Source organism: Cheilinus undulatus, linkage group 16 (genome assembly GCF_018320785.1).
Source record: "Cheilinus undulatus linkage group 16, ASM1832078v1, whole genome shotgun sequence".
Taxonomy (NCBI): Eukaryota; Metazoa; Chordata; class Actinopteri; order Labriformes; family Labridae; genus Cheilinus; species Cheilinus undulatus.
In genome coordinates, this window is record NC_054880.1 from 18,555,094 (window position 1) to 18,580,332 (window position 25,239).

General features: G+C 43.4%; 1 protein-coding gene across 3 annotated transcripts; it reads left to right on the forward strand.

Moving 5' to 3' along the window:
- Positions 1-353: 353 nt before the first annotated feature.
- LOC121523173 (adhesion G protein-coupled receptor B1-like) lies at positions 354-22,919 on the forward strand. Of its 3 annotated transcripts, none has more exons than XM_041807944.1 (32): positions 354-484; positions 3,383-4,264; positions 5,126-5,275; positions 5,370-5,462; positions 5,564-5,728; positions 6,092-6,256; positions 7,350-7,514; positions 7,589-7,753; positions 7,847-7,948; positions 8,051-8,157; positions 8,259-8,453; positions 8,599-8,667; positions 9,763-9,871; positions 10,352-10,495; positions 10,579-10,648; positions 10,794-10,896; positions 11,277-11,320; positions 13,364-13,490; positions 16,772-16,875; positions 16,978-17,080; positions 17,185-17,335; positions 17,446-17,515; positions 17,604-17,670; positions 17,783-17,868; positions 18,057-18,228; positions 18,332-18,427; positions 18,544-18,583; positions 18,741-19,363; positions 20,150-20,185; positions 20,278-20,382; positions 20,595-20,645; positions 20,873-22,919. In XM_041807944.1, the coding sequence occupies exons 2-32, from the start codon at positions 3,559-3,561 to the stop codon at positions 21,068-21,070; spliced, it is 4,581 nt and encodes a 1,526-aa protein (XP_041663878.1). In that variant the 5' UTR covers positions 354-484; positions 3,383-3,558; the 3' UTR covers positions 21,071-22,919. The 3 variants fall into 3 exon arrangements, with proteins under 3 accessions (XP_041663878.1, XP_041663879.1, XP_041663880.1); XM_041807945.1 differs by having other exon boundaries at positions 5,567-5,728; XM_041807946.1 differs by lacking the exon at positions 20,595-20,645.
- Positions 22,920-25,239: the final 2,320 nt, after the last annotated feature.

The window sequence follows — 25,239 nt, forward strand, 5'->3', positions numbered from 1 at the left end:
AGCTACACTGAGACTGGACCCACTTGCAGTGCAAAGACCACAAGCAAGAAGACTCCGAAGCCGGGAGTAGAAGTACCAACTATCTAAACCAGGAGCTTTGAACGAAGAGACAAGCGAGAACAAGGCGATTTTATTCTTGGTTCTACGGACTGTCTGCTGGAGCTCCGATTTCAACCGATTTGTCTATCCGCTATACGCCAGTTTCTCTGGATATAGCAGCTAAACTTAGTTGGTAGTAAACTCTTTGGAGTTTGGTAAGAGTCGCTTTATATTTTCTTTGCTTGTGAGAGTGGACTGCACTGAAACTTGGGATCGACCCTGCTGGGTTTTGGTCGGGCTTGGACCTGACGCACCCTTTTCAAAGTTTTGAGCAAGAGAGAAGATCTGAAGACTTCGAGTCGAGTTCGACTTCAGTCAGCTGCTGCTACCCGCGTTCAGACCGGATAGAGAGCCACTGACGAGACTTCAAAGACAAGTTGTACAGGTAGGCTAAGACTTTGCTCGTCTTTACCTCTACTTATATGTTTCCTGTCACTACTGGCTTATATGTGCAGTTTACGTGGTGTTTTCCCTGTTAAAGTGATGCATTTGAATGCTTTCCTGCTGCTTCTGAATTTGTTTGAAGCAGTTTTGCCTCTATGTCGCTCTCCGTGGTGCTGAAACGCTCTACGTCACTGTCCGTGGTGCTGAAACTCTCACAAGTCTCAAGTGTTGAAATGTTCCGAACGGACACCTTTCTCGTCACTTACTGCTGTCATTTCATCAACTAACCCTTTCAATAATTGTGTCTGTTTCCTTCAGATCGATTCCAGAGACTTTAAGCGTCATATGTAGCGTATTCTCAGTGAGGCATTACGAGAATTGCTTTTGCTGCAGCCGGAAGTCAGATCGCGGCAACAGGTTGCTCGCAGGAACTTTTCTATGTTCTTGCGTCGTTTAGATTGCATGGATGTTTCTGCAGGATAGGAGACAATATGTCCTGCATGGTGGAAATTCAAGTTTTGTGTTATACAAATGCTTTCATATGAGGACATATTTGAGCTTGTGTCTTAACATTTACATGGATGTCTGCTTTGGCCAACTTACGTAGCAATCAGTTTACAGACTGAGTGCTTTTTGCTTTTCTCTTCTTCTTTTCTCTTTAAGAAAGGGCACACTCCTGCATCACAGAATTCATGTACTAGTATAACTGCATGACAAGTGAGAGCTCTGCAATGGATCCCTATCTGAATCCTAACAAACAGTCGTTAAACTCTTCCTAGTCCCAGCCTGCAGGGAGTTGCTGTCAGCAATCTGCAGTGAGTTGCTTGGCTTTGCTGCTTGTTGTTTTTGCTTCCACACTGATTTTGCAACAAAGCTGTAGAATTTTCTTGCACACATGCAAGATTCTGCACTTGGCAAAATGAAAAGAGTGAGCAATTTGTGGAAGACAAATGACTTCTGCTGGCTCCAGAGCTGAGCACAGGCAATGCTGAGCACATGTTGTGCATGCATATCTTGAACAGCATTCACTTACTTGTGTCAAGTAAGTTAAAGTCATTCTGACTTGAAAATCCTGACTTCTGTACCAGCATTCAAGGTGCATGCATTTCACAAATAGAAGTCAGATCAATGAATGTTTTGTTTGTCATGCAAGTCTTGCAAGTTACTTTGTCTGCAGCCAATGACTATATTTTTCTTTTTTACTTGCACATTTCTCATTGCTTTAAAGAAAGTCTTACTTCTCTGAATATGAGTTCTGCTAAGCCTTCTGTATCTGTGATGAGACAGTTTAGTGCACTCCAGCTTAAACAGAGAACATCTCACTGATGGTAATTTAGCATTTTTCACAGTGATCTGCAAAAATTAAAGCCTGTCTCCATAACAACAAATGTCCTGATCTCCAGGCTGCCTGCTTTGCGCAAATATTGTTGACGACAGGAATCGGACAAGCAGGAGAAAAGGGACAGAAAGGTTGAGGGGGGAGGGGTAGGGGAAGGAGGGACGAGTTCCGTGATGACAGCTGGACTTCTTTCTTTTACGCTGCCTGCCTCATCAGATGCCCATTCATGGAGCTTCCGGTTGTTTGGGAGGTGGGAGAGAGACAGGCACCTCCACAAAGCAGAGGTCTTTGCTGTGTTGCTCACAGACAGGAGAGGGGAGGGTTAGAGGGATGTGAGAGGAGATGTGAGGAAGGTAATTATGAGTACTCCGCCTGAAAAGAGCAGGTGCTTGAAACGCTGAATGTCGCTATAGGCGCCACTTTTGCTGCTGAATGTCTGCACTGCCCATTTCTTTATGATTGGTTTTTCTTCATCAGTGAGAGATGCTGGCATTTAATTATTTTAATGAGTTTTAAAGATTTTTCTCAAACAGACATTTTATTCCTTATTATACTTATCTGTTCTCATTAGAAGTTGGTGATGCTCTCAGCTTGTTTTACTGACATTAATCAGTGACAAATGGAAAGTGAAGAAAGCAGAATAACCTGAATCTTGTGAAAGATGTTGCTGAGCAACAGTGTTCCCTTCCTGAGCTTTGCAGAGCTTCTCTTGTTAAATCAGCCTTTTTTAAACAAAACCTTGATATTGATGCTGCAATTTTCCCCAAAGCATTCATCAAAGGTATAAGCCTTTAGCTGCCATGCACATTAGGAATGCTTGCAAGATGAGTAACTTTGTTAAAGCAACTCTTGCTTTGGATTTATTTGAATGCATTTCACATTTCTGCAAAAATATTGTGCAGATGTGCAAAATTTGTGTAGATTTGGAGAAGCTTTATATTTACAGTGCATGCCTTCATATTAGTTTGCAGTATCTGCAGACGGTATGGATGCATGTTTCTCTCAGTCTATCTTGTGATTTGTGATGCAGGAAACATTCCCAGAGCTATTTCTTGATGCCACAGCAGGGTGCATAATCACATCTTACAAAATAGGCAAACCATTCCTCTTATTTTCCACTCAATAGGAGGAGTGCATAGCGCAAATAACAGACTTAATAAGCGTCCGTGGTTGCCCATGGCAATGCTTCGATGGACGTCAGACTGACGCACATGAATCGCTGTTCAGTGCGGTGTGTGGGAGGAAAGAGCAAGAGCTCTGAGATACCAGCCTGCTGTGAAGGACTGTAATTACAGAGCAGGAGCAATTATGTCCCTGAGAACTGGGCATTTTAGATCATTGAATCTGCCCTGAAACACCATGATACTTATCATAGGCAAATCCCTAATGCATGAATATCAGGTCAACAAGGGGTCCACTTACAAAGCATCACATGGACATTGTGAATATAAAGGCATTTTATGTGGGAAAAGCTTTTATTCTGCAGACTGAAGTCTGTCTGGTTCTGATTTCATAGATGTTGTACACATTTATGCCCCCTTTCTCTTTTTCTCTCTGCAGCACCCTTGTGATTCAGACATGACAGGTTGTCTGGTGAACTAAAATCACAAATCAAGCACTTCTTCAGAGGGATCAACTGAAGCAGAACATCTTAAACAAGTGCAGAAACTTGCATTAAAAAGTGGTTGAAAACAGCTTCACAAAACTAGAAGTCACCACCATCCTAAGCCGACCCAATGGCGTGGTCAGCTCTCACCGGCCCCTGTGTGGCCCTCTTGCTGCTCTTCTTTGGTTTGACCTCCTGCACTCCCTCCGGCCCCGCCTCTTCAACCTGTGCCACTCTGGAGCAGAGCCGCTTCTTTGGCGTTTTCACCTCTTCCTCTATCCTGCACTCCACACCTTGCTCCTGGACCCTGCAGAATCCGGACCCTCGCCGCTACACTGTCTACATGAAAATCACCAAGCCTACTGAATCCTGCGTGCCTCGCCAGATCAGAACTTTCCAGTTCGACTCCTTCATCGAGACGTCCCGCACCTACCTGGGCATGGAGAGCTTCGACGAGGTTGTGAGGTTGTGCGATGCATCCACCACTGTGACCTACCTTGAATCCAGCAAGCAGTTCCTGCAGATGCGTAGAGTGGCTCCTAGGAATGCTCTGGCAGAGATCGTGGAGGAGCAGAGTGATGTCAACGAGTTCAAGGCTGAATTTCTGGTCGTGGGAAAGAGGAACCCAAGCATGCCTGCCTGCCAGATGCTGTGCCAGTGGTTGGAGAAGTGCCTGTCCAGCAGCACCCATGATTATCCCTGCGGCATCATGAACACACCCTGCCAGTGCTGGGAAGCCCCAAAGAGGAAGCCAGGAAGCTGTTACAGAGGCGGAGTCTATGTGGAGAAGTGCCTTCCTGTTCCCAAAGACAATGGACGCGATGCTGAGATCATCAGTAAGTTTGCAACTTCTAAGTAAACTTTTAAAACGTGAAAGAAAGCAAAGAAAAACAGCATTATCTAAACACCTCAGTAAAACTAAACCAAACAGTTTGTTCCCTGCGGCTTAGTTGAGCAGTTTTGTAATGTAATCCACAAGACGAGACCTGTTAATGCAGGGGGTCATGTTCTCTAAGCCCCCACAGAACTGCAGGGAGTCTGCAGCCTTGCTCTCAGGAGCTGCTGAAGGTAATGATCCATGTCTGCAGAGCGAGCTGAAGTTGTTCACTCCTCCGCTGCAAAGTAATGAGAAGTAAATCGAAGGTGTTAGAGAAATTTGCTGGAGAATCTTAAGGCTTTATTGGCGAGTCTGCTCAGAGTGCACAGACACATCAGCAGCTCTACATTCTGTGCCAGGCGGACATGTCTGGGCTAATCGGTTCTAGAGAGAGGTAGATAGATAGAGGGTATGTTTGTGTCGCAGGCAAGGGCAGGGAGGGGGGAAGACTGAAAGGGGCACAAAGACCTCACAGTCAGATAGTGGCGGAAATCGAAGTGCAGTACTTGCGGTTGTCATGCCAACTTTCCTGCAAGCTTCACAAACAAATACAGAGCTTTTCTGTGGTTCGCACTGAGCAGTTAAGAGTAAATAATTACCATTTAAAACTGGAAATCCATTTTCTGTTCAAAAAGACTCGTCCTTGCTCACTCTCTGCACATAAGACACATATTACTCACTTCCTGCAATTATGTATGAACTGTACAATGGATGCAATGTCAGTTGAGTCATGCTTTTTGTACTTCTTTGTGTAAATAAGGTCAAACATAGAGCATTTTTCTGCATTCCTACATCTCTCCTCTTTTGTGTCTTCTTGCAGAGGGTTGGGCTGGATGGGGGCGCTGGTCTGCATGCAGCCAGGAGTGCGGTGGTGGAGTCCAGGTGCGCAGCCGAGGCTGCCAGCCCGAGGATAGTGTGTGCGAGGGAACAGTTGAAGAAGGACGGGCCTGCAACCCTCAGCCATGCATTGGTAAGACTACCTGTCATTTAGGGATTCAGTGTGGAGCTGTAGGTGGCAGCTGCATATTCAGTGCAGTAACCATGCAATTTGTTAATTCTTTTAGGGAAAGAGCGCAACAGGAGCCAAGGTCTGAGAGCTATTGTTGGTTTGAGGAGAGACCACACAGATGACTTGGGTGTCGTTGCAACACAAACAGGTGAGAGAGAAGGATGATGCATTTTATGCAGGTTTTGCAAAGGGAAATTTGAGTAATGATGCAAAAAAGGAGACAGACACTTTAAATCATTTTTTCCATAGTAGATGTGAAAACAGATGAGTGGTCCACCTGGAGTTCTTGTTCAGTCACCTGCGGAGAGGGCTGGCAGAGCCGTACCCGCATCTGTGCTACTTCCTCCTTCACCACCCAGTGCACCGGACCTCTGCGCGAGAACCGACCCTGCAACAACACAGCCGTCTGCCCCGGTGAGAGTCTGCTTCACCCTCTTCAATTTGAGGGAAACAGGGATTAATAGTAGGAAAAAAACTGGAAGTTTGTTTTTGTTTTGTAGCCACAAGCCAGTTTACTTTAATGACACAAGGGGAAAGCAAACACAGACAGTGAGAAAGGCTTCACACAATCAGATTTGACTGGGGAATAAAAGTTGCACTCAAAATCAAGTAGATTCCCCAAGCAGCTCTTGCATTTAGAGGACTACCCAACTGACTAAAAACAAGAAAACGCCTTTTCCAAAAAGTCTGCAAAACCTTAACTGAATTCAAAAATGGCTCTGTGCATTTCGAGCAAATGTTTTCATTTAAATCTCTGTCTGTGGTCCCCATGTGTAGTTGATGGTGCATGGGATGAGTGGACTCCCTGGAGCCTGTGCTCATCCACCTGCGGTCGGGGTTATCGGGACCGTACCCGTGTATGCAAGCAGCCCCAGAACGGAGGAGAGCCTTGCCGCGGCCCAACGAAACAGACCAAGTTCTGCAACATTGCCGTCTGCCCAGGTGAGATGAAAAGAACCAATGCACAGAAAATCTCATGCACTAAAAAGTCCTTCTTGACAGCTGACTCAGGCTCAAATGTTTGACCCTTCAATTAAATGATTCATATTTTAAAGGTAATTAAACCACTTAACGGCTTCCCCATGAAGCCCAAGCAGCAGCTGCAGTGACAGGTTGATATTAAATGTGACGCATCCAGAGAATAAAAGGCCTCTGAGAGCATTAGTCAAGGGCTGTACAAAAACAACTGGTGACTCACACTGTACTCATGGTCACTCAGTGCATCACTTCGTTCCCTTTACTTCCTCCTACTCATGTGCCAAAACCAACATTGCAATCTCAGATGCAACTTGTACTGTTAATTTTCAATACTTTTCTACATTGAGACTGGTGGAAAGCATCATTACAAAGTCATTTTAAAACGTGATCTCTTTTTGAATGCACTGTGCTATACTCTTTTTGCAATTTCATCTTGTCATCATCAGATGTCTCCATGCTCTGCAGCTGAATTACATGTAATATGTGAGTGAACAGAGGCTGTGCTTTGAGGCAGAGTCATTACAGAGAGATGATTACTCACTTAATTTGAAAAACAGAAAGGCTTAGAAAATTGAGTCAGCCTTACTAGGCCTTTTAGCATGATAGAAATTTTCATTTCGAGTATCTAATTTCTTGCAGGGGGGTATTTATATATAGTCTGTTTTCCCATCTGACAAGGCAACTTTTAATTGCAAATGTGTGTATGTTTTTAAGGCTTTAACACTTCAAAATTTAATCCAGGGAACAGAAATTGATTCCCTTTAGGTCTATTTGCACTCTAAAAGAGTCACATAAATGATCTCATAAGGTGAGACTGTTACAGCTGATCCAGGTGTACTGAACACTGCTAAAAAATATCGTTCATAACATAAGAATGCTGCAATTTTAAGGACAGGAATGCCTAGGAACAGGTCTACTTCCTGTTTCACCCAATCTCAGCTGAAGTAGGTCATGTGAAATGCTGGTATAGTCAGCGATTGTCCCTATGTCTGCAGCTCGAAGATCTGTCTTGATTGCGCTCCCTATAACTCTTTGTTGTACCTGTGCTGCCCTCTAGTGGATGGATCCTGGAACGAGTGGTCCGCCTGGAGTGCATGCTCTGCTTCCTGCTCCAATGGCACCATGCAGAGGACGCGGGAGTGCAACGGTCCATCATACGGGGGCTCAGAGTGCCACGGCAGCTGGAAAGAGACAAACAACTGCTTTCTGCAAGAATGCCCTGGTAAGAAAATGGTCTTAGTGTGCATATTTAAGATCTGACAAAAAGAGGAAAGACATAATATTCTTTGTCTTTAGTTGATGGACGCTGGCATGCATGGACAACCTGGGGAAGCTGCAGCAAGACTTGTGGTGGAGGCATTCAGCAGAGACAGAGAGTGTGTGAAGGGCCCTTCTTTGGTGGAGAACCCTGCCTTGGTGATAAGGGAGAGCAGAGGCGCTGCAATGAGAAAAGATGCCCAGGTGAGTCACAACACATCAGAATAACAAGTTTGAGTTCATGTAAGATTCAAGTAGAAAGACATATATCCTTCTTCTTATTCTTTTAACTTGAAGAGCCCCATGAGATCTGCCCTGAGCAGAGCACTGGTGATGTTGTGTGGAAGAAAACCCCTGCTGGAGATGTTGCTGCCATTGCCTGCCCTGCTGATGCCTCAGGTACAAAAAAAAAGAAAAGCCGACCTACTTTGTCCATGTTCCTATGACTTTCTTTTGTTTTTTAATCATGCAATTAAAAGTGAGTCACTCTCTTAATAACAGGTTTGATTCTGCGCCGCTGCACCCTGGACGCTGTGGGTCTTGCCTCCTGGGAGGACCCAACCCACGTCAAGTGTGTCTCCAAGAACTATGAGAACATTCAGACCCTGGTGAGGCTTTAATTCAATTTTAAACACCCCATCTGTCGCGTCCCGGTAGTGAAGACGAACCAGTCAAAGTCATAGATTAACCTTTGATTCTTCTCCTGCAGTCAAGGGACTACATCTCCAAAGCACAGATGGGGCAGAGCATAGATGGCATCGCAGAGGTGATTTCTCGCCTCAGATTCTCCTCTGATGAAGGCGCCAGGTACAGCGGCGACCTCTTGGCCGTCATGGAAGTCCTGAAGAATACCACCGAGGTGTACCAAGCAACCAGGCTGAGACTTAGTAGCGCAGACACCGAGGTATGACAAATATTCATCTAAGACAGGAGTAGTTTATTCTTCAAATTGTGTTAAATGTACACATTCAAAAGAAAAACTCTCAGGTAAATATAGTGTCTAATCAATTTGATTTTTCACACCTTTGCTTCTGTATAATGATGTGCAGAACTACGTCCAGACCATCAGCAACCTTCTGAAGGAGGAACACCGTGACAAATGGGAAGAGGCACAGCTGGTATGTGATAAGAGGGTGTGTGAGAGTGCATATGGGCAGTTTTGAAAATAGGTCTGTTGTGCTAATGTTTTTGCGATAGGAGGAGTGTGCGGCATAAATTCAGGGAGAGAAGTGTGAGAAGATAGTTTGGAAAATATGAAAATGGATATAAATGAGTGATGTGCTTGCACTGATTAAAAATGCCCTTTTACTTACCTAAACACAGGATTCTAATCTAATGAAGTAAGAATATGCTGATTAGTATCAGAGGCAAGTCAAAATGACAACAAAAATACAGTAGAAGCAGGTCTAATAATTCATTAATCACAAATTTTGAACTTGTTTTTAAAGACTCCTGCTTAAATTAACAAAAGGAAGTGAAATTTGGTTCATTTGACCACCTGTTGGTGCACTTTTTTCCCCTTTTAATGACAAGTAGAATCCAAACAATGAGCAAAGAAGAAGTTCCTCAAAAGGGATTTAAGGATTAGAGAAATAGTCTTTAACTGCAGAGTGTAAACAATGTAATTGTTCACAAATTGAAATGTGGATTGTGAATTACCAAGGCCAGTGTGTCAAGACAAAGTGAACACCTCAAAGTGACAGCAAAAAATACAGAAAGAGAGAGAGGGAAAGAGTGCGAATGAATCAGGGAGAATCACTGCCGCCCACTTAGCAATCTGTGAGTGTCCATGCCATCCTACATACCAGCAGCAGTTGTAAAGGGGACACAGATAGCACATCACATACAAGCACACACGTTGCGCCCACTGTTCTGCGTCAGAGACACGCAAGTCATGCAGCCTTCCCTCCCTCTTTCCACCTAGCTAGAGATGGAGGACAAAAAAACCTGAGTATGAATCAACAGCCTGCCCATTTATGGCCTTAAGGAAGTTCTATGGTTGCATAGCAGCAAGAAGTGTGTTTTTCTCTTCTTATTTTTCTCTCACACGCTGAGCGCTTTGAAAGACTAAGTGCAAGCCACACTGACTCGAGAGCAGAAAATCTATAAAAGAGTGTGACTATATAAAAGTGCATGTAATGAGTTGCATGAATGTGTGCCTCATATCTTCCTTCTTTTTGACCTTTTTTGTTCACCTCTTTTCTTTCATCCAGATGGGCGACAATATTAAGTCGTTCCTCCGCCTCGTCGAGGACTTTGTGAACATGATTGGTGTGCAAATGAGCGGCTTCCAGGACATTTATGAAGTCACTGAGAATTTAGGTGAGTCCTAATTCCCTCTGCCAGCTGCTCCCTGCTTGTGTCGAGCAGTCGGGGATGATTTGTCCTCTCTGCAGCCAGGGTGCATCAATCTTTATCTTGTTGTGAATCCGAGTACATAGAAACAGCAGCAGTGAGATATATCACTTTGACAGAGCGGCCAGTACTGTGACATGTGCCATCTTCAAGCAAGTATATTTGGCACAACACATACAGAGCTTTCACACAAACTTATCAATCAGTTACAGAGCGTGGGAGTAAGTGTAATCTTCACAATGAATCACCCTTTTTGTGACTTCTGTGACTGTTTTGGCTAAGTGTAAGTGACATACTTGCAGATTTTAGCATGGAAAAGTCACCCTGGTTGCACACATGTGACGCATGAAATGTCCTTGGCTTTGGATGTCTCCTAAATGAAAGTAGAAAGTCTACTATGTAACTTCTGAGTGCTGATAGAAACTCATTTTTGTCTCTCCATATTAGTCCTGAGCATCCATAAGCGCCCAACAACCACAAATGCCAACTTCACATTCCCTGTGAAGGGCTGGAGGGGCATGCTGGACTGGGTCAGGACATCAGAGGAGAAGATCTCTGTGTCTCGAGATGCCCTGTCCATCGAACAAGCTGGTAAGATCAAGCACTTTATAGGACAATCATTCTGCAATGCATCTTGGGAATTTGAATCTAAGGAGGCATGTTATGTTTTTTAGATGGCAACGATGCTTTTGTGACTGGCATCATCCTGTACAGAAATCTTGCTTCTTTTCTATCATTTCAGAGGTAAGAGCCATTCTCTGCTTGTATTGCAATATATTTTTCTACCACAAGATGGCGCCATTTCCTGAAAAACTTCTCATTCTCCTACAAAATCTTAAGCAAAACCTTTTACTCACCTCTCTGACAGTGTAATCTCCTTCCTCCGCAGTAACGCCACCCTCCTCAACTCTAAGGTTGTGTCAGTCATCGTCTCCCCCAACCCAACCCTCCTGTCCTCCCCTGTCGAGATTGAGTTCCCCCACCTCCACAATGTAAGTCCCTAATGGATAACCAAAACTAATGGAGCTGAACAAAACATATCAGCTCCCCCTCTGGGTGTTAGCTCAGCGCGGTGCACAGGGCCTGACATTTTGTTGACATTTGCAGCGACACTGTGACTTTTTCTAAAAATGTGTGTGAGTTGCAAAGATCACAGCTGCTGAACCAAGCGGTCAGTCGACAATGATGAAGAATCATGTGCAGTAATTAAGTCTGCAACCTAGAAGAGGCTGTCTTTAGGGTTTTTGTAGGGGAGCAAAAATTGTGGGCAGGTGGCTGTCAGGAAGCTGTTGCATCTCACACGTTTCAAGTCCCAGCCTACACATTTCCCCTTTTTTCTTGTACTGATCCGTCCATCTGCCTCTTTTTTCAGGGTACCATGAATGAGACATGCCTGTCATGGGACGAGAGCGAAACGTAAGTGTTGACCACAGTTGTCTTTCATCTCCTGCCATCCCTCACATCTATTTCTTCCTATCCGGGTGGCCTTGTTGTTGTTTATTCCCTCGCTTGTAGCCTTGCAGTGCATCTGTCACTGCATATGAACATCCATCCCCCATCTCCAGACCTACACTCACCAAAAAAGAGCCCAATAATGTCTCCCAGCCAGAGGCAGCAGGCCTCTCTCTAAGCTATCTGACACACTCAACTGTACTGAGAGTAAAGAAACGACAATCTCACTGGTCGTCACTCATTCGAGTTGAGTGGCACTTCACTAGGATGGGGGGAAAACACACAGGCCTCACATCAAACCTAATCACATCCACCAGTGTGTAAATTCACTTGCAGCCTCCCTACAGGTCACATCTCACAGTGTCGATCTAGAGACAATGACATCTCCCACTCCCTCGCCTCTTAAGTCATGCTCATATATCAGCACCGAGGTTAATGGCTGTGGCACGTGGGACTTTTTAAAGATGCTTTTGAATGACTTATGAAAGAAGCTCCTGCTGGATCAATCAGCCTCAGGTCCACTCTGCCCCCCTCCTGAAGAATACACAGGTGGACCATTTGCATTTAGATAGATTTGTACACTTGTGAAGGGCAGATAAGAAACAAAAATGCACCTTGATACTAACAGTCTCACATTAGCCACAAATAAGTGGAGCTGTTGCATAAGCAAAAAAGACAAATGAATCAAGGGGGAGAGTGTAATCAAGTCCTTTACTTTCAGAGGAAGATGTGCTTCTAGTCAAATTAGATTTATTTCTGACAGCTGATGTGATTAACTGCAGGAGAGAGAGACGGTGCAGCGGCAGACTCTGGGTTAATGCATGTCTGCAGAGCTGTCTAACAAACTCCTGTAGCATAAAGCTTTTCTCTGTACCTCCAACTAATGTACATTTAAACAAAAGCACCTTAAATACCTCATATTTTTCACAGCAAATCATTTAGACTATCTGCAGGATACGACAACTCAATCACTGCAAACATCAAACTGTGCAGCCATGCCTGCTTTAAAATGCCATCCCGGCTGATTTCACCCCGTCCCTTTCATGACACTCTGCACCAGCCTAGACCTGCTGGCTATATGATGAACCCTCTGAGTACACCCGTCAGTCAGAGCCTCAGGGTGCTGCTCCTTGCATGAACCTCCTCCTCTGTGCTGTTTGGCATCTGTTCCTGTTCTGTGGCTGCTCGCACACAAGCTTCTTTCTTTCTTGCATTTGTTTGTCTCAGAACAAATCTGAGCAGATTTGTAGAAGCTGATTTGTCATCACAAGTGGATCTCATTTGAAAGATTGCCTTAGTGAGGCGCTCATTATTGATTTTACTTCTTGTTTGTGCTGTGATTGATTAATTATTTCCCTGATTGAGCTTGGCATGGTATAAATCACTGCAACCGTGACATAAGCCTTTATATTTTTGGTTAACATCACTTTAAGAGTTGAAATCAATTTGAGGTATAGATTTCCTGGCTTTAGAGCAGGTATCTCAATTCAGCTTGTCCTTATATTCCCTTCCTTTTCCAAAAGAGGGAACACTTTGTCCTTTTGTCCTCAATGCACTGGGCAAGCATTACCAGTAATCTAATGTTTTATTGTAGAAAGATTGGCCTTTACTGGAAATGACACAGATTATGGTTAAAGAGATTTATGAGGGTATATAATGTTAATTATAGCACAGATGGCTTTTATTCGGGCATCTTATGGCTTTTTCTGAGTTGCAGCAGAGCAATTTCAGTGCATATAGAAAAGTCTAATATTTATTGAACTCATGCTGGTTTACAGAGCAAATGTTAAAGTCTTATATAAAATGTAAAAATAGTGCAGTTTTCTGTGCTAAGCTGCTTTAAATGCACCCCTGGCACATTCAAAAGCAGAAAATTGTGAATATATTCCTTTCTGTATGGGAGTTCTACGAGAAAAATCCCATTAGGAGGCATGCACATGAGACATTTGTCAGATCTCTCCTCTCCTAACCCGTCGCTGCCTTCTCCTCTCCTCCTTCCTCGTGCAGTTCGTCTCTGCTCGGCTCGTGGTCTGCGCGGAGCTGCAGAGCGGTGCCCGTTCATTCATTCAGAACCAAATGCGTGTGTGACAGCCTCTCCACCTTCGCCATTTTATCGCGCGTCAACTTCGACTCGGTAAGTATCCTATTTCATTGCATTGTTTGTCTTTTTTGTGGATCCACCATTCTTCGTTAATGTTTGGTGCTGTGCATGTGTGTGTGGTGCAGTGTGAGCGGATCGTACTTGTTGTTTTCGAGCGGTCTGCTGCCTGCCTGCTCCTCTTTGTCTCCGTGCAGGTGATCGGAGAATTGCAGGCTGTTGTACAGTGAAATGCGTTGATTTAATACAATTTTACATCTATCTTGAATGAAAAAAAAAATATGGATCGCTTATTGGCGTGTTGATCGTGCACGAGCGTGTTAATTGGATGCCTGCAATCCGCTGCGTAATTGGCAAAATAATTTTTATCGCAGCACTTTGAAACGGCTAATCTATCTTTTGCATGATATTTTTGTTGTTTTGGAGATTCGATCATGCTAATTGACTTTCAGCCTGTTGTATAACCTGATTTCACATCGAATTCCGGATTCTTTCAATAATGTATGTTAATCTAAGTAAAGCAGTGCGAGTGCAGGGGAACTTGAGAAAGCACTGGATGCTTTGATAACCGAAATCTGTCATAACGCATCGGTGTATTTCATGCGCAAAGACAATGTGTAATTTTCCTCCCTGTGGACTGTGTTTCCTCGCTCTGCTCTCCAGTTGCCGTGGCAACGGCTTCTGCAGCGCGAGCTCGGCCTGTGTGATTTTTGATAACTGAGATGCTGAGGGGAAAAACACACACAGAGCCCCCTCCTCCTCCTTCCTCTGCTCTCTGTACACCCCCACTTCAGGACAGAGGAAATGGCCTTTCCCTCTCTGCTCTTCATCTGCAGCACATACTAAAAAAATCAACTTTAAATGTGCAGAATTCTTTATTTTTTACATATGCATTTAGCTAAAATCCTATTAAGTTTTGTGTGCTTGCAAAGCAGCTCATAAATTGAAACTGCAGTGATTTTCTGCTGTCCTTTCTCTCCTATCAACCTGTTGTTTACATCCTGCATTTCATTAGTTCTCAGTCTCAACAGCTCCTTTATGTGCATCCTTTCAACCTCCCGCGGCTGTAAAAAAGCAGCTGCAGCAATCATTCCGTCTGCCAATATCTCTGAAGTCTCGATTACATCCTACCCCCCTCATCCCCACCCCTCCTCTTCTTTTTCCTTCTTCGTCTTCTTCAGCCACAGCCTGAAAATGCAAGAGAGAGAGGGAGAGAGGTTGACCAATGAGAGACAGACGTCTGGTCATGCATTGATGCCCCCTCTCTCAAGCCCCCCTTCTTCCTCCTCCTCCTTGCCCGTCTCTGCATCCATCCTTTGATGTGTGCTGTGGACATTTTCAATAACATCTTCCTGCTCTCTGTATGAGAGGGAGAGAGAGAGAGAGGAGTGAGCAGATGTAAAAAAAAAAAAAAAAAAAAACAACAAAAAAAAAAACAGACAGATACTGCAGCACTCTTTCGATGTGGTCTGATTTCAGAAGCATCATGTGTGTCGGAAATATGGTGGTCCAGCGGGAGCAGCTAGAGCCGCAGATGCCCTTGACCGCTGGGGTGATGAATTTTTTAAAAAGCCTCTCAAAGCTTCCTCTGTATATTTTTCAAAGTCAAAAAAAGGAGAAGTGATCAGATCAAGGACAGGCAGAAGATAGGCATCATATTTAGGTCAAAGTGGCTGTCTGGATCTCACTCAGGCCCTGGGTGCAAGCATCAACCCAGATCTGGAGATTGGAAAGGAGAGGGAACAGAACATACTGTATTGCTTGTTATTTTTTTTCTCTCTTCCCCAGATTCGGTGTATGCTAAAGCGAAAAGACAGCTCACCGCTCTGTTATCTGCCATCTGTTTTGGGGCGCTTGTGATGTAGTTGGAGAGATTCTGAAACAAATTTGCCACACTGAATTAGTGTTTGGCTGCCGTAGGGCTTGGACTCCACCAGCTGTGCTTTGATATGAGTAAAGCTTGTGTTGAGCACACACTGAGACAGAGGAACAACGCTCCAAGGCTACTGTTAAATTCTGAAACCGTGTCGACAATGCAAGCTTCACATATGAGAGCAATATTAAGAATTTACGACCACCGTATATCAAACAAAGGCTGGAGTGGGGCCTATTTTTCCCCTCTTCTTCGAGTTTTGTTGCTTGCTTTTGGCCCTTTTCCCCTTTTTCCTCAGTCACACATTATTAAAAATGTCTACTCAAACTGTGACTAAGAGTATTAGTTGACTACTTTCTTCTATGAAGAACACTAGACTAAGACCAGCTAAAAACAGATTTTATCTGGTGATTAAAACTTTGGTGTAAAGTGAGCTTAAGTTTCATCAAGGAGACAAAAACAAGACTAAAATGTTGGAGCTGGACTGTTGGACATTCAACTCTTACATTTTAGCCAGTCCAATAGTTTAAAATAACTATAGTGTGACCAAAACTGAAGTATACTTTAACCTAAAGACTAAGACTAAAATAGCTGCTCCAATTAACACCAGTGGTGAAGACAACTTGAACAGAAGTGTGAGAATACCTTATTAAAAAGGAAGGGATGAGATAGACACACCACTCTATTATCTGCTACTTTGTTAGCATCGTGGTGCCTCAAGGAGGTGAGATTTGTGTGCTTGCCGGTGACCCGGCGGCCCCGCAGGTGAAAGAACAGCAGGGAAGACAATCCTTCCTCTGTTCCCTCTACCTGAGGATCGGTGCCAGGGCTGTTTGAAACATGGGACGGTCCGCGCCGATGGCAGTGTCAGGCGCTAAGCTGCTGTCAGAGATCAGAAGGGGCAGGTGGCGGCAGATTAATGCACAGGTGATAATGGTCCACCTGTTCATTGCTGCAGGGATGGGCAGTGGTGCAAAAAAAGAAAAAAACACCCAACAAGGTGAGAAAACACAGCTAAAAGCAAGAAGAATGTCTGTAAATGATTTAAAGCTCAAACTAATGACAGAACACAGACTGAGCCCTCCCCGGGGAATCAAACAACCCTCCTCCTCGCTCCATTGAGCGAGATATATGTGCGGTATCCTCCTCGCCTCATTTGCTGACTCAAAAGCTCGATGGAGAAACGCACTGACCCTGACCATTTGTTTAGTTTGCCGCTCCATCTTTCTGACACGTTCACCTTGAGGTCACCTTGCCTCCGCCGTGGCCTGATTGTGCCATTCAACCGTTCGCCTGCGGGGAGCCGTCTGCTGTTCCAGATAGCACACACACGCCCCTGAAGCTTCAGCTAGTGCGTTCATATGTGTGTGCTCGCTGGAGGAATATGATGTGTGTTTGCAATCAGCTCTAAAAGGCATATTTTGCTCTTGTCTCCTTTCTGTAGATCATGGACAAGGCACTGCTCCCGTCTGTGACTCTCATCGTTGGATGTGGAGTCTCCTCGCTCACCCTCCTGCTCCTTATCATCATTTACGTCTCTGTTTGGAAGTAAGTAACCCCATCAGGCAAGCTGACCATTCCAACCTTAAAATCTATATCCTCTCTCTAATTTTTCACCTCTAAATCTCTTATTTCTGATCATATTTCCAGATATATCCGCTCCGAGCGCTCTGTCATCCTCATCAACTTCTGCCTCTCCATAATATGCTCCAATGCTCTCATTCTCGTCGGACAAACTCAGGCTCGCAACAAGGTAAGCCACTCTTCCCTCCTCGCTCTGCAACCTCTCTTAACTTCACCGCTATAGGGGATTTTATAGCATCTCTGACTTCCCTTCTTTGTCTCTGCTTCCTTCAGGTGGTGTGCACTCTGGTTGCCGCTCTCCTGCACTTCTTTTTCCTCTCCTCTTTCTGCTGGGTGCTGACTGAAGCTTGGCAGTCGTATATGGCTGTCACTGGTCGTCTGCGCAACCGCATCATCCGCAAACGTTTCTTGTGCTTGGGCTGGGGTAAGGGTGCTTGTCTTCTCTTGAATTTCTCTCCTTTTTTCCCCTTTGCTGCAAGATTTCTATGCAGGATTTCTTTGCATTCTAAATTTTCCTTTTTGTGTATTTTTCAGGCCTTCCTGCTCTTGTGGTGGCTGTGGCTGTTGGTTTCACAAAAGCTAAAGGATACGGCACTGTCAACTAGTAAGCTGAGCCTTCTTTTTCCCCTGCAATCAACCAGAAAAGCTCCTTTCCTAGCTCAAACATTAATATTCCTTCTTGTCTTTTCTAGCTGCTGGCTGTCTCTCGAGGGCGGACTCCTCTACTCCTTTGTTGGCCCTGCTGCAGCTGTTGTTCTGGTACGTATCCTGCTTTGACATCCCAATCCATCAACATACTTTGTGTGTTTCTAAATGAATTACCTGTTATTAGATTGTCTCATCCATTTTTTTATTATTTTGCTGCAAACAGGTGAATATGGTCATTGGTATTCTGGTCTTCAACAAGCTGGTATCCAAGGACGGCATTACCGACGTGAAGCTGAAGGAGAGAGCTGGGTAGGTCTTATTGATCGCCTCCATACTCCTCAGTGTGGTGCTTATCGCCCTCATCAGTGCTGTTATGTGTGTATTAATAATGTGCTTTGATATCAACTCTCACAACCCAACAGCAGGGGTGTTTAAAGAGTGGAGAAACAGAAGTCCGTTGAGTTTCTTTTGGTCTGATTTTCTTGCTTTTTCTGCAGTGCGTCACTGTGGAGCTCCTGCGTGGTTCTGCCTCTTTTGGCGCTCACTTGGATGTCCGCTGTTCTCGCTATCACCGACCGTCGCTCCGCCCTCTTCCAGATCCTCTTTGCTGTTTTCGACTCCCTGGAGGGCTTTATCATCGTCATGGTTCACTGCATCCTGCGTAGAGAGGTACAAAAAAAGCTTTTCAAGTAGCAAGAAGATGGACCTACTTTTTCTGGTTGTTTTTCTTAATGAAGTTGCATGAGCTGATTTCCTTCCCTCCGGCCATTAGGTTCAAGAGGCCGTAAAGTGTAGAGTGGTAGATCGCAAAGATGACGGCAATGGAGACTCTGGCAGCTCCCATCACAATGGCCACTCCCAGCATATGGTAAATTTCTTGGCTTATTGCCTTTTTAATGTCTTGAGTGCCTCCTGCATTATATCCCTGAGTGAATATGTGCATATTTTAAGTACTGATAGAACTGTTTTTTATTTTTTTATCAGCCATCTGATAACGAGAAAGATGGAGATTCAAACAGACAAGGTAAGCAATTTTTACTTTACTCTTAACCATTTTTCCATTTTCATTTACATTTCCAGGCCTTCGCTAAGACCTCTAATCATAAACAAAACATTTATGGAAACATACTGCTATATTCTGGCTTGTTTTTTTTAACCCTTTACAACCATTTTCTCCAAAGGATTGAAAAGCTCCTCTGAAGAGAAGATGCCCCCACCTCAGCTGCCTCTTCCAATGGGCTCCAACTTCCACACCCTCCCATCCAACCCAAATAAGAGCCACATGCAGGCCGTCCCCGAGTACTCCAGCCATACCCTCACCCTGAAGAGAGAAAAGAGCCGCATAGCAGGAGGAGTCGACCCATCCTGTGGGAAACCCGTGTACGTCTGCGAGAGCGAGCTCTTCCAGCAGCTTGATGCCGATCTCGCTCGGGCTCAGGCCGAAGCCGGTCTCTCTGACGGCAGCGGCTACGTCCTTATGCCCAACACCACCTCCACCCTGAGGACCAAGCCCAAAGATGACACCAGCAAGTTCAACATCGGCGTGGAGCAGCTGCCACAGGCTCGGCTGATGCACATCAGCGGGCCGTTTGCCGAGCCGCAGGCCGCGTTCGGGATGAAGGCGATCCCTGCAGATCAGGTCAGCGTGTCGTACTCGGAGAGAGACTCGCCCATCCAGAACATTCACAACATGTCCAGCGAGTCGCACATCACCCACAGCAGCCTGGAGAACACATTTGAGTCCATGAACTCCATGATGTCCAAGAGTGAGACCATCTCAACACTGTCCATGAGCTCTTTGGAGGTAAAGAGCAGGGGTGCACATGTACTTTAGTTTTATTTTGGGGAAAGTCTTGTTCTTCATTATTTTTCAAAAAGCCTCCATTACTGAGTAGAAAACATAAAAACTAAAGGTGAAAACAAGGAGGTCAAAGCTTTCTGTCAATGACATAAAACTGGTTAGTAGTTTAGCTTTGGTTACACAACAGACAGCAGCAAATAGAGCAAGAATAGTCCACATTATATACAAGAATAGCTGATGCATTATAAAGATTATAAAGATGTCATAAATTTTAATTGCAGTTAATCTCATGCTTTATTGTCCCTTTGAAAACACTTTGGTTAAGGTGCATGAGTGTCTCTTTGCAGCCACAATGATGTAAAGTGAGTCCACTGCTGCTCCTTAATGTCTCATTTTACTTTGAAAAACTCACCGACAGCTCAGTGGAAAAGTCAAAAGTCATCTGCACCTTTGAAATGATCTCTTATTTCACTTTCAATCTATAACAAGTTCCTTAGTTTAAGACAGCAGCAGAAAAATCAAAAGTGACAAAAAATGCTCAATAGAAAATTGGGGAATTTTAGGATTCACTAAAAAGGGTGTGATTAATTGTAATTAACTACAGAAATTAGGAGATTAATCATAACTACTATACTACTATTTACTTTTATTTGAGTTGATTTTTAGACTAACAATTTTACTTCATGTATCTCAATTTTACCCAGAGTACATTTGCAGACACACTCCTTTCATACATTCTTGTGTAATGTTTATCAAACTTATTATTTTTTGTCTTTTTGACCTTTGCAGAGACAGAAATCCCGTTATGCAGAGTTGGACTTTGAGGTAAATACCACTTAAATTCTCTCTTCTAAAAAATGGTTCATATCACACCTTGAGTTTGAGATTTACTATTTATTCTTTGATCTTTTCTTTAGAAAATAATGCACACAAAGAAACGCCACCAGAACATGTTCCAGGACCTGAACAGGAAGCTACACCACGCTGAAAAGGACAGAGAATCTCCTGCTTCTGACAGCAAGGTAGCTTAAAGTCATTTTATGCTCATCATCCATTTCAGTAGAGGTCACAAGAGCTAAATGGACATAAAAAATCAAGGGGAGAGCAACAGAGGCAGCTTCATGGATGTGAGGATGACCCAATGAAACAACCAGTGATCTGTGTATTGAACTGTGGTTGTGTTTAGCTGGAGGTCATTTGAATAAGGATGTCCTCTCTTCCTTCCTTCTTACAGTCTGTGAGATGGAGTGTGTCATCAGGAGGAAGTGACAAAACGAACCACAGTGTGAGTGTTTATATACAACCTCACAGTCTCAAATTTAACTGCCTATCGGCAAGACACACCTTCAGATATTACACTTGCCTCCAAATGTCCCCAAATGACAGAATGACTTTCATTATTAGAGAATCACCACTGATGTAATGAGACCCATTTCATTTTGATTAAATCAGAGCTGCTCACTGCTGATGGGTGGCACCAGAGCTAAACTGATTCCCTTTTTTTTTTTACAGGACAAGCAGCAGGCTCAGATGGAGAGGTCATGGGAAGGAGTTCGGGGGATCCCGCAGTCACCCCCTGCATGGGTGCGGAAAGACCTGGAGCCCTTAGCCGCCTCGCCTCTGGAGCTGCACTCTGTGGAGTGGGAGAAGAGCAGCACTCCCATCCCTCTAGTAGGGCAGGACATCATTGACCTGCAAACAGAGGTCTGAGGGGGAGGAGGGGGGCTAGAGAAGCCACCTGATTTCACCTTAGTCACCTTTTTTGGTTTGGGAAAAAGGATCCTGAATGGATAGAGGAAGAGGGAGAACCAAGAAAGTAAAGAAGTTGGTCCCAGAATCGATGTCTTCAAACCATGAGCCAGAGCAGGAAGGAAAGTGAAGGTTTTGTTAGAGGGATGTTTAATGTAGCTTCTCTGTGTGGACTTGAGGCATCTCATGTCTGAGTGCTTTGACGGTCAAAGGGTTCGTGGAGCGGTCAGTGGTTTCCATGGACCAGGGCTGGTTAATGGTTCCATTAACGCTTCATCGGGAGTTTCCTGAACCCTTCAGCCCGGGTTCAGAAGATGTGGTCGACATGTCTGTGCTTCTTTTTTTCCCTTCGACTCAACTTTGGAGAAAAGTAAAATAATGTAATAACGGTGCATCCTCCCTGCTTTATTGGGAGGAGCCAACCAGAACTCTTGGCTGATTCCCTCCCAGCCAAGTTCACTTCCAGACTCTGACAAGGCAAAGGAGCAAAAAAAAAGGGACATGCTTGGAGTCCAACACTCTGCATTTCTGCTTTAGTGCCGTGGGTTATTTTGATTTTTCTGCTTTCTGCTTCATACTTGGATCTGCTTCAAAAAGCCTTAAAAAGAGACTCTTTAATGAGAATATAACTCCTCTCCTGGAGTTCAGGCTAAATCATGCTGATAGCTCTTCTCACTGCTATTATCAACCTGGTTATTATTAATCTGATGATTATTATTGTTATTGTCATTCTAGATTTATTTTGATTTTTTTCATTTCCCACATAAGTATCACAAATGGCACAGGATAAGTTATTTATTTACAGTAAACTACAACATTAGGCTCCAAAGTAAAGACTTAGTGCATCTGTAATGTGTTGCGATGGACTGCATCGGGACAAACATGGAGCGTGATGATGGGGGTGATTGTTCCTCTTTGATACCAAAACACCAGCACCAAGAAAACACAGACTCTCACAAGGGAAGAGCAGTGCACTCTGGGTTAAAAAAGGAAAAGCTGGGTTGGAAATGCAGAGAATGTGCGCCTCCTCTCAGCTGGCACAAGATGCAGGCTCTTCCATGTCGTACATGTGGATTCAAGGGGTTCAGAGAGACCTTCTCATCACCGCCCTTATGTTTTCGCTCAGCCTTGCAGGACTCTTGGACCGAGCAGAGGCTTCCTGGCGCCAATGTGACTTCCAGTGCGGTGCCAGGTCCTCGAGACTTCAACACATTTGTGTTTCAGCCATCAGTGTGAAATAGTGCAATATGATGGGCGCTTGATGCTCAAGCAAGACTGATATTATGATTTTGGCAGTATTTTTTCTTACCAATGTTTCCAAACTTTTGTAACATCTTCCTCATATTTACAGAGCATATAGATGCTTTATGGGTCTATTATATGACAAATCTGTATTAGTAATTCAAGGAATTTATTCACTAGAGATTTGTTAGCACAGGACTCCATATTTGGAGCTCTAAGTGACAGGTAGATTATCGTACTTCTATCGAGCGAGCATTATATAGAGTGAATGGTATCTCTAAACTGTGCTTCAGGATATTTGTGGTTACCCTCCGCTATGTAGCGAGGGGTAATCGAACCTCATGTCTTCTGTAACGGTGTTTTTGATAACCTTGTCAGTAACTCAGTAGTATGTACCAGCCAACCCCCCTTCCCTTCAGATTCCTGCGTCCAGCCCAATTCATACCTCGAGTTACTCGTATCAAAGACCCATTTGTATTCTCTTGTCACAGCTTTGTTTTTATTGTTCTGTTTTACCTCCTGTAAATGTACAGTTTTCACAGCACAAAATGAATGTGACTATTTCTAATAAAACACCTCTATATTACATTAAGGATGTGGTCCTTGATTTTTATTAAGGATAATTTTTTTTTTACATATTTTTGGGCTTTTCATGCCTTTATTGATAGTGGAGGATGGTGGATAGAGTAAGAACAGGGATGAGAGAGTGGAAGGAAAGGGGCCACAGACAGAACCTGAACCACTGTTCCTCAGTATGAATGCATTTTAATAGTAAAAAAGGACACTAGATCTGGTTCTTTCCAGTCTACTCCCTGCAGAGTCAGGCATGCATGTTGTCTCACAGTGATATCATAAACCAGAACAACATAAATTGCCTCCGAAAAATAAAAGTTAAGAGTAAAATCACTCCCCAACATATGGCAAATGAGCACAAAGTGAAACAGAACATGGAGAAATGGATTTAGAGCCCATGCCACATTAAAGCCTCAGGCGAACATTTCACTCTCTAAATATAGACGTGATTTGCAGGTTCAAAAAAAAAAAAAAGCAATCTCTAAAGATGATAAAAGTGCAGTTCTCCTCTGTTCTATTTTCATGCTTCACAGGAAGACAAATCATTACAGAAAAAAAGGAGATCTATGAAGCTGAGTAATGAGAAAACAAACAAATTTGACAGGGGCCAAAATATCACTATGGCCTCTTTTAAAAATAGGACAAATGTTTCAACAGTTTAAATTTAGTTTCGCCTGCTCACACTGCAGTGTTGGCTCTCACACATTCTCCTATAATCACTTCTTTTCATTTTAATTGGACCAGCCTGCTGTAATTCTGCTGCAAGCTATAAGCAAAGGGAGATTTACATCCCCGCTGCTCATTTCGTGAGGTCAGCTGGAGGAGCAGACTGGCTTGTGTGCAAATGGTGCTTTTACAGTCGGTGCCATTTTTTCCCTCCGCATTTCATGTTTGTCACCATTGTGTAGGAGATGCATTATTTTCCCCGTTCTTTCTTTGTAATTTTTTTGGAACATCTTGTGTTAATGTATTATCGCACTAGAAGTCATCTTTGTGATGTCTGCCCCCTCTGCTCTTGTCAATAAGAGCACTAATGTTTGAGCTAATTTGGCAACAACTGAAATGTGACTCCAAAAATATACCACATGAGTCAATGTGGCCCCTCATTATTTGTCTTCCTTTTCATGTCATGACCTGCAGTTGGTTGGAATCAGTGAGCAAGAAAACAGACTGAGTGAGAATCAGATAGACAGCTTTAACGATGGACAAAAGTTAAAAATAAACATGCAAAATATGAGGAAATATGCAAACACTGTTATACTTTATCCCTGTTAAAATAAGCAGTGTTTAATGGAGCAAACTTCTCTTAAAGGTGCAGCCAGTTACGTAAACATAATGCAAATCTACATGAACAATAAATACAAATATTACAGCTTCAAAGATCGTCTATGAGTCTGCAGCCTCTGCATCCACGTCAGCTCCTTAAAAATGAAATCCAATCATAAACACAGTCATTAGTGTTTGCTGATGTTGTGTGCGCATTAAAATGCTAATAACCTCCTAAAGCTGTCGAAGACAAACATCCCCCCACCCTTCAACACAGACTCACACACACATCTAACATCCCCCTCCCCTGGTGAGGAGGAACCCAGTATCAATTAACACCTTGCCGGCTGTAACACTGAGGTTCCTGGCTGTGTCTTAATTGGAAGCTGTTGCTATGGAAACAACAGATGCTAATCCTGGAGAGCAGCAGAGATAAGTGAGAGAAAAGAGACGGAGGATTTCTTTCCACATGCAGTTATGTCTTTGCACTTATTTACATGAAATTATAATTAGAATGTGCAAAAGTGTTTATTTTCACCTTGTGCTGTTTTATCAACCATAAAACAGAAATAATAGCTGCACACTTTCAGCCATAACATAGCATCAGTAAAGCATCATCGGTAATGCATTAATTATTCATTATTTAAACTGAGCTATAAGTGCCCGAGTAAAGCATTTTACAGAAAAACGTCATCATTTACAAAGCATTAATAACTAATTTATATGCCTTTTATAAAAACAGCTAAATGCTTTATCTATTCATCAGTTAGGCATTCTTGACCCTCACCCTTTAAGCATTTGTTTCTTATTTAAAACACTAAATCAAAAGGAGGAGGAAACATAACTTCTTCAGGTTAGTTTTATTCAAATCAATTATCTTTTTTTTATTTTATTATATTTTTTAGGGACACATCCATGGAGATAGCTCAATCAAACCATTCTATCTAATACATTTTGATGATATTTCTGGGATGTGTGTAATGGTGAATAATTGCACTTTTATTTTAAAATATTTGTATAATATTCATATAACTTAATGAGGCTTTTAT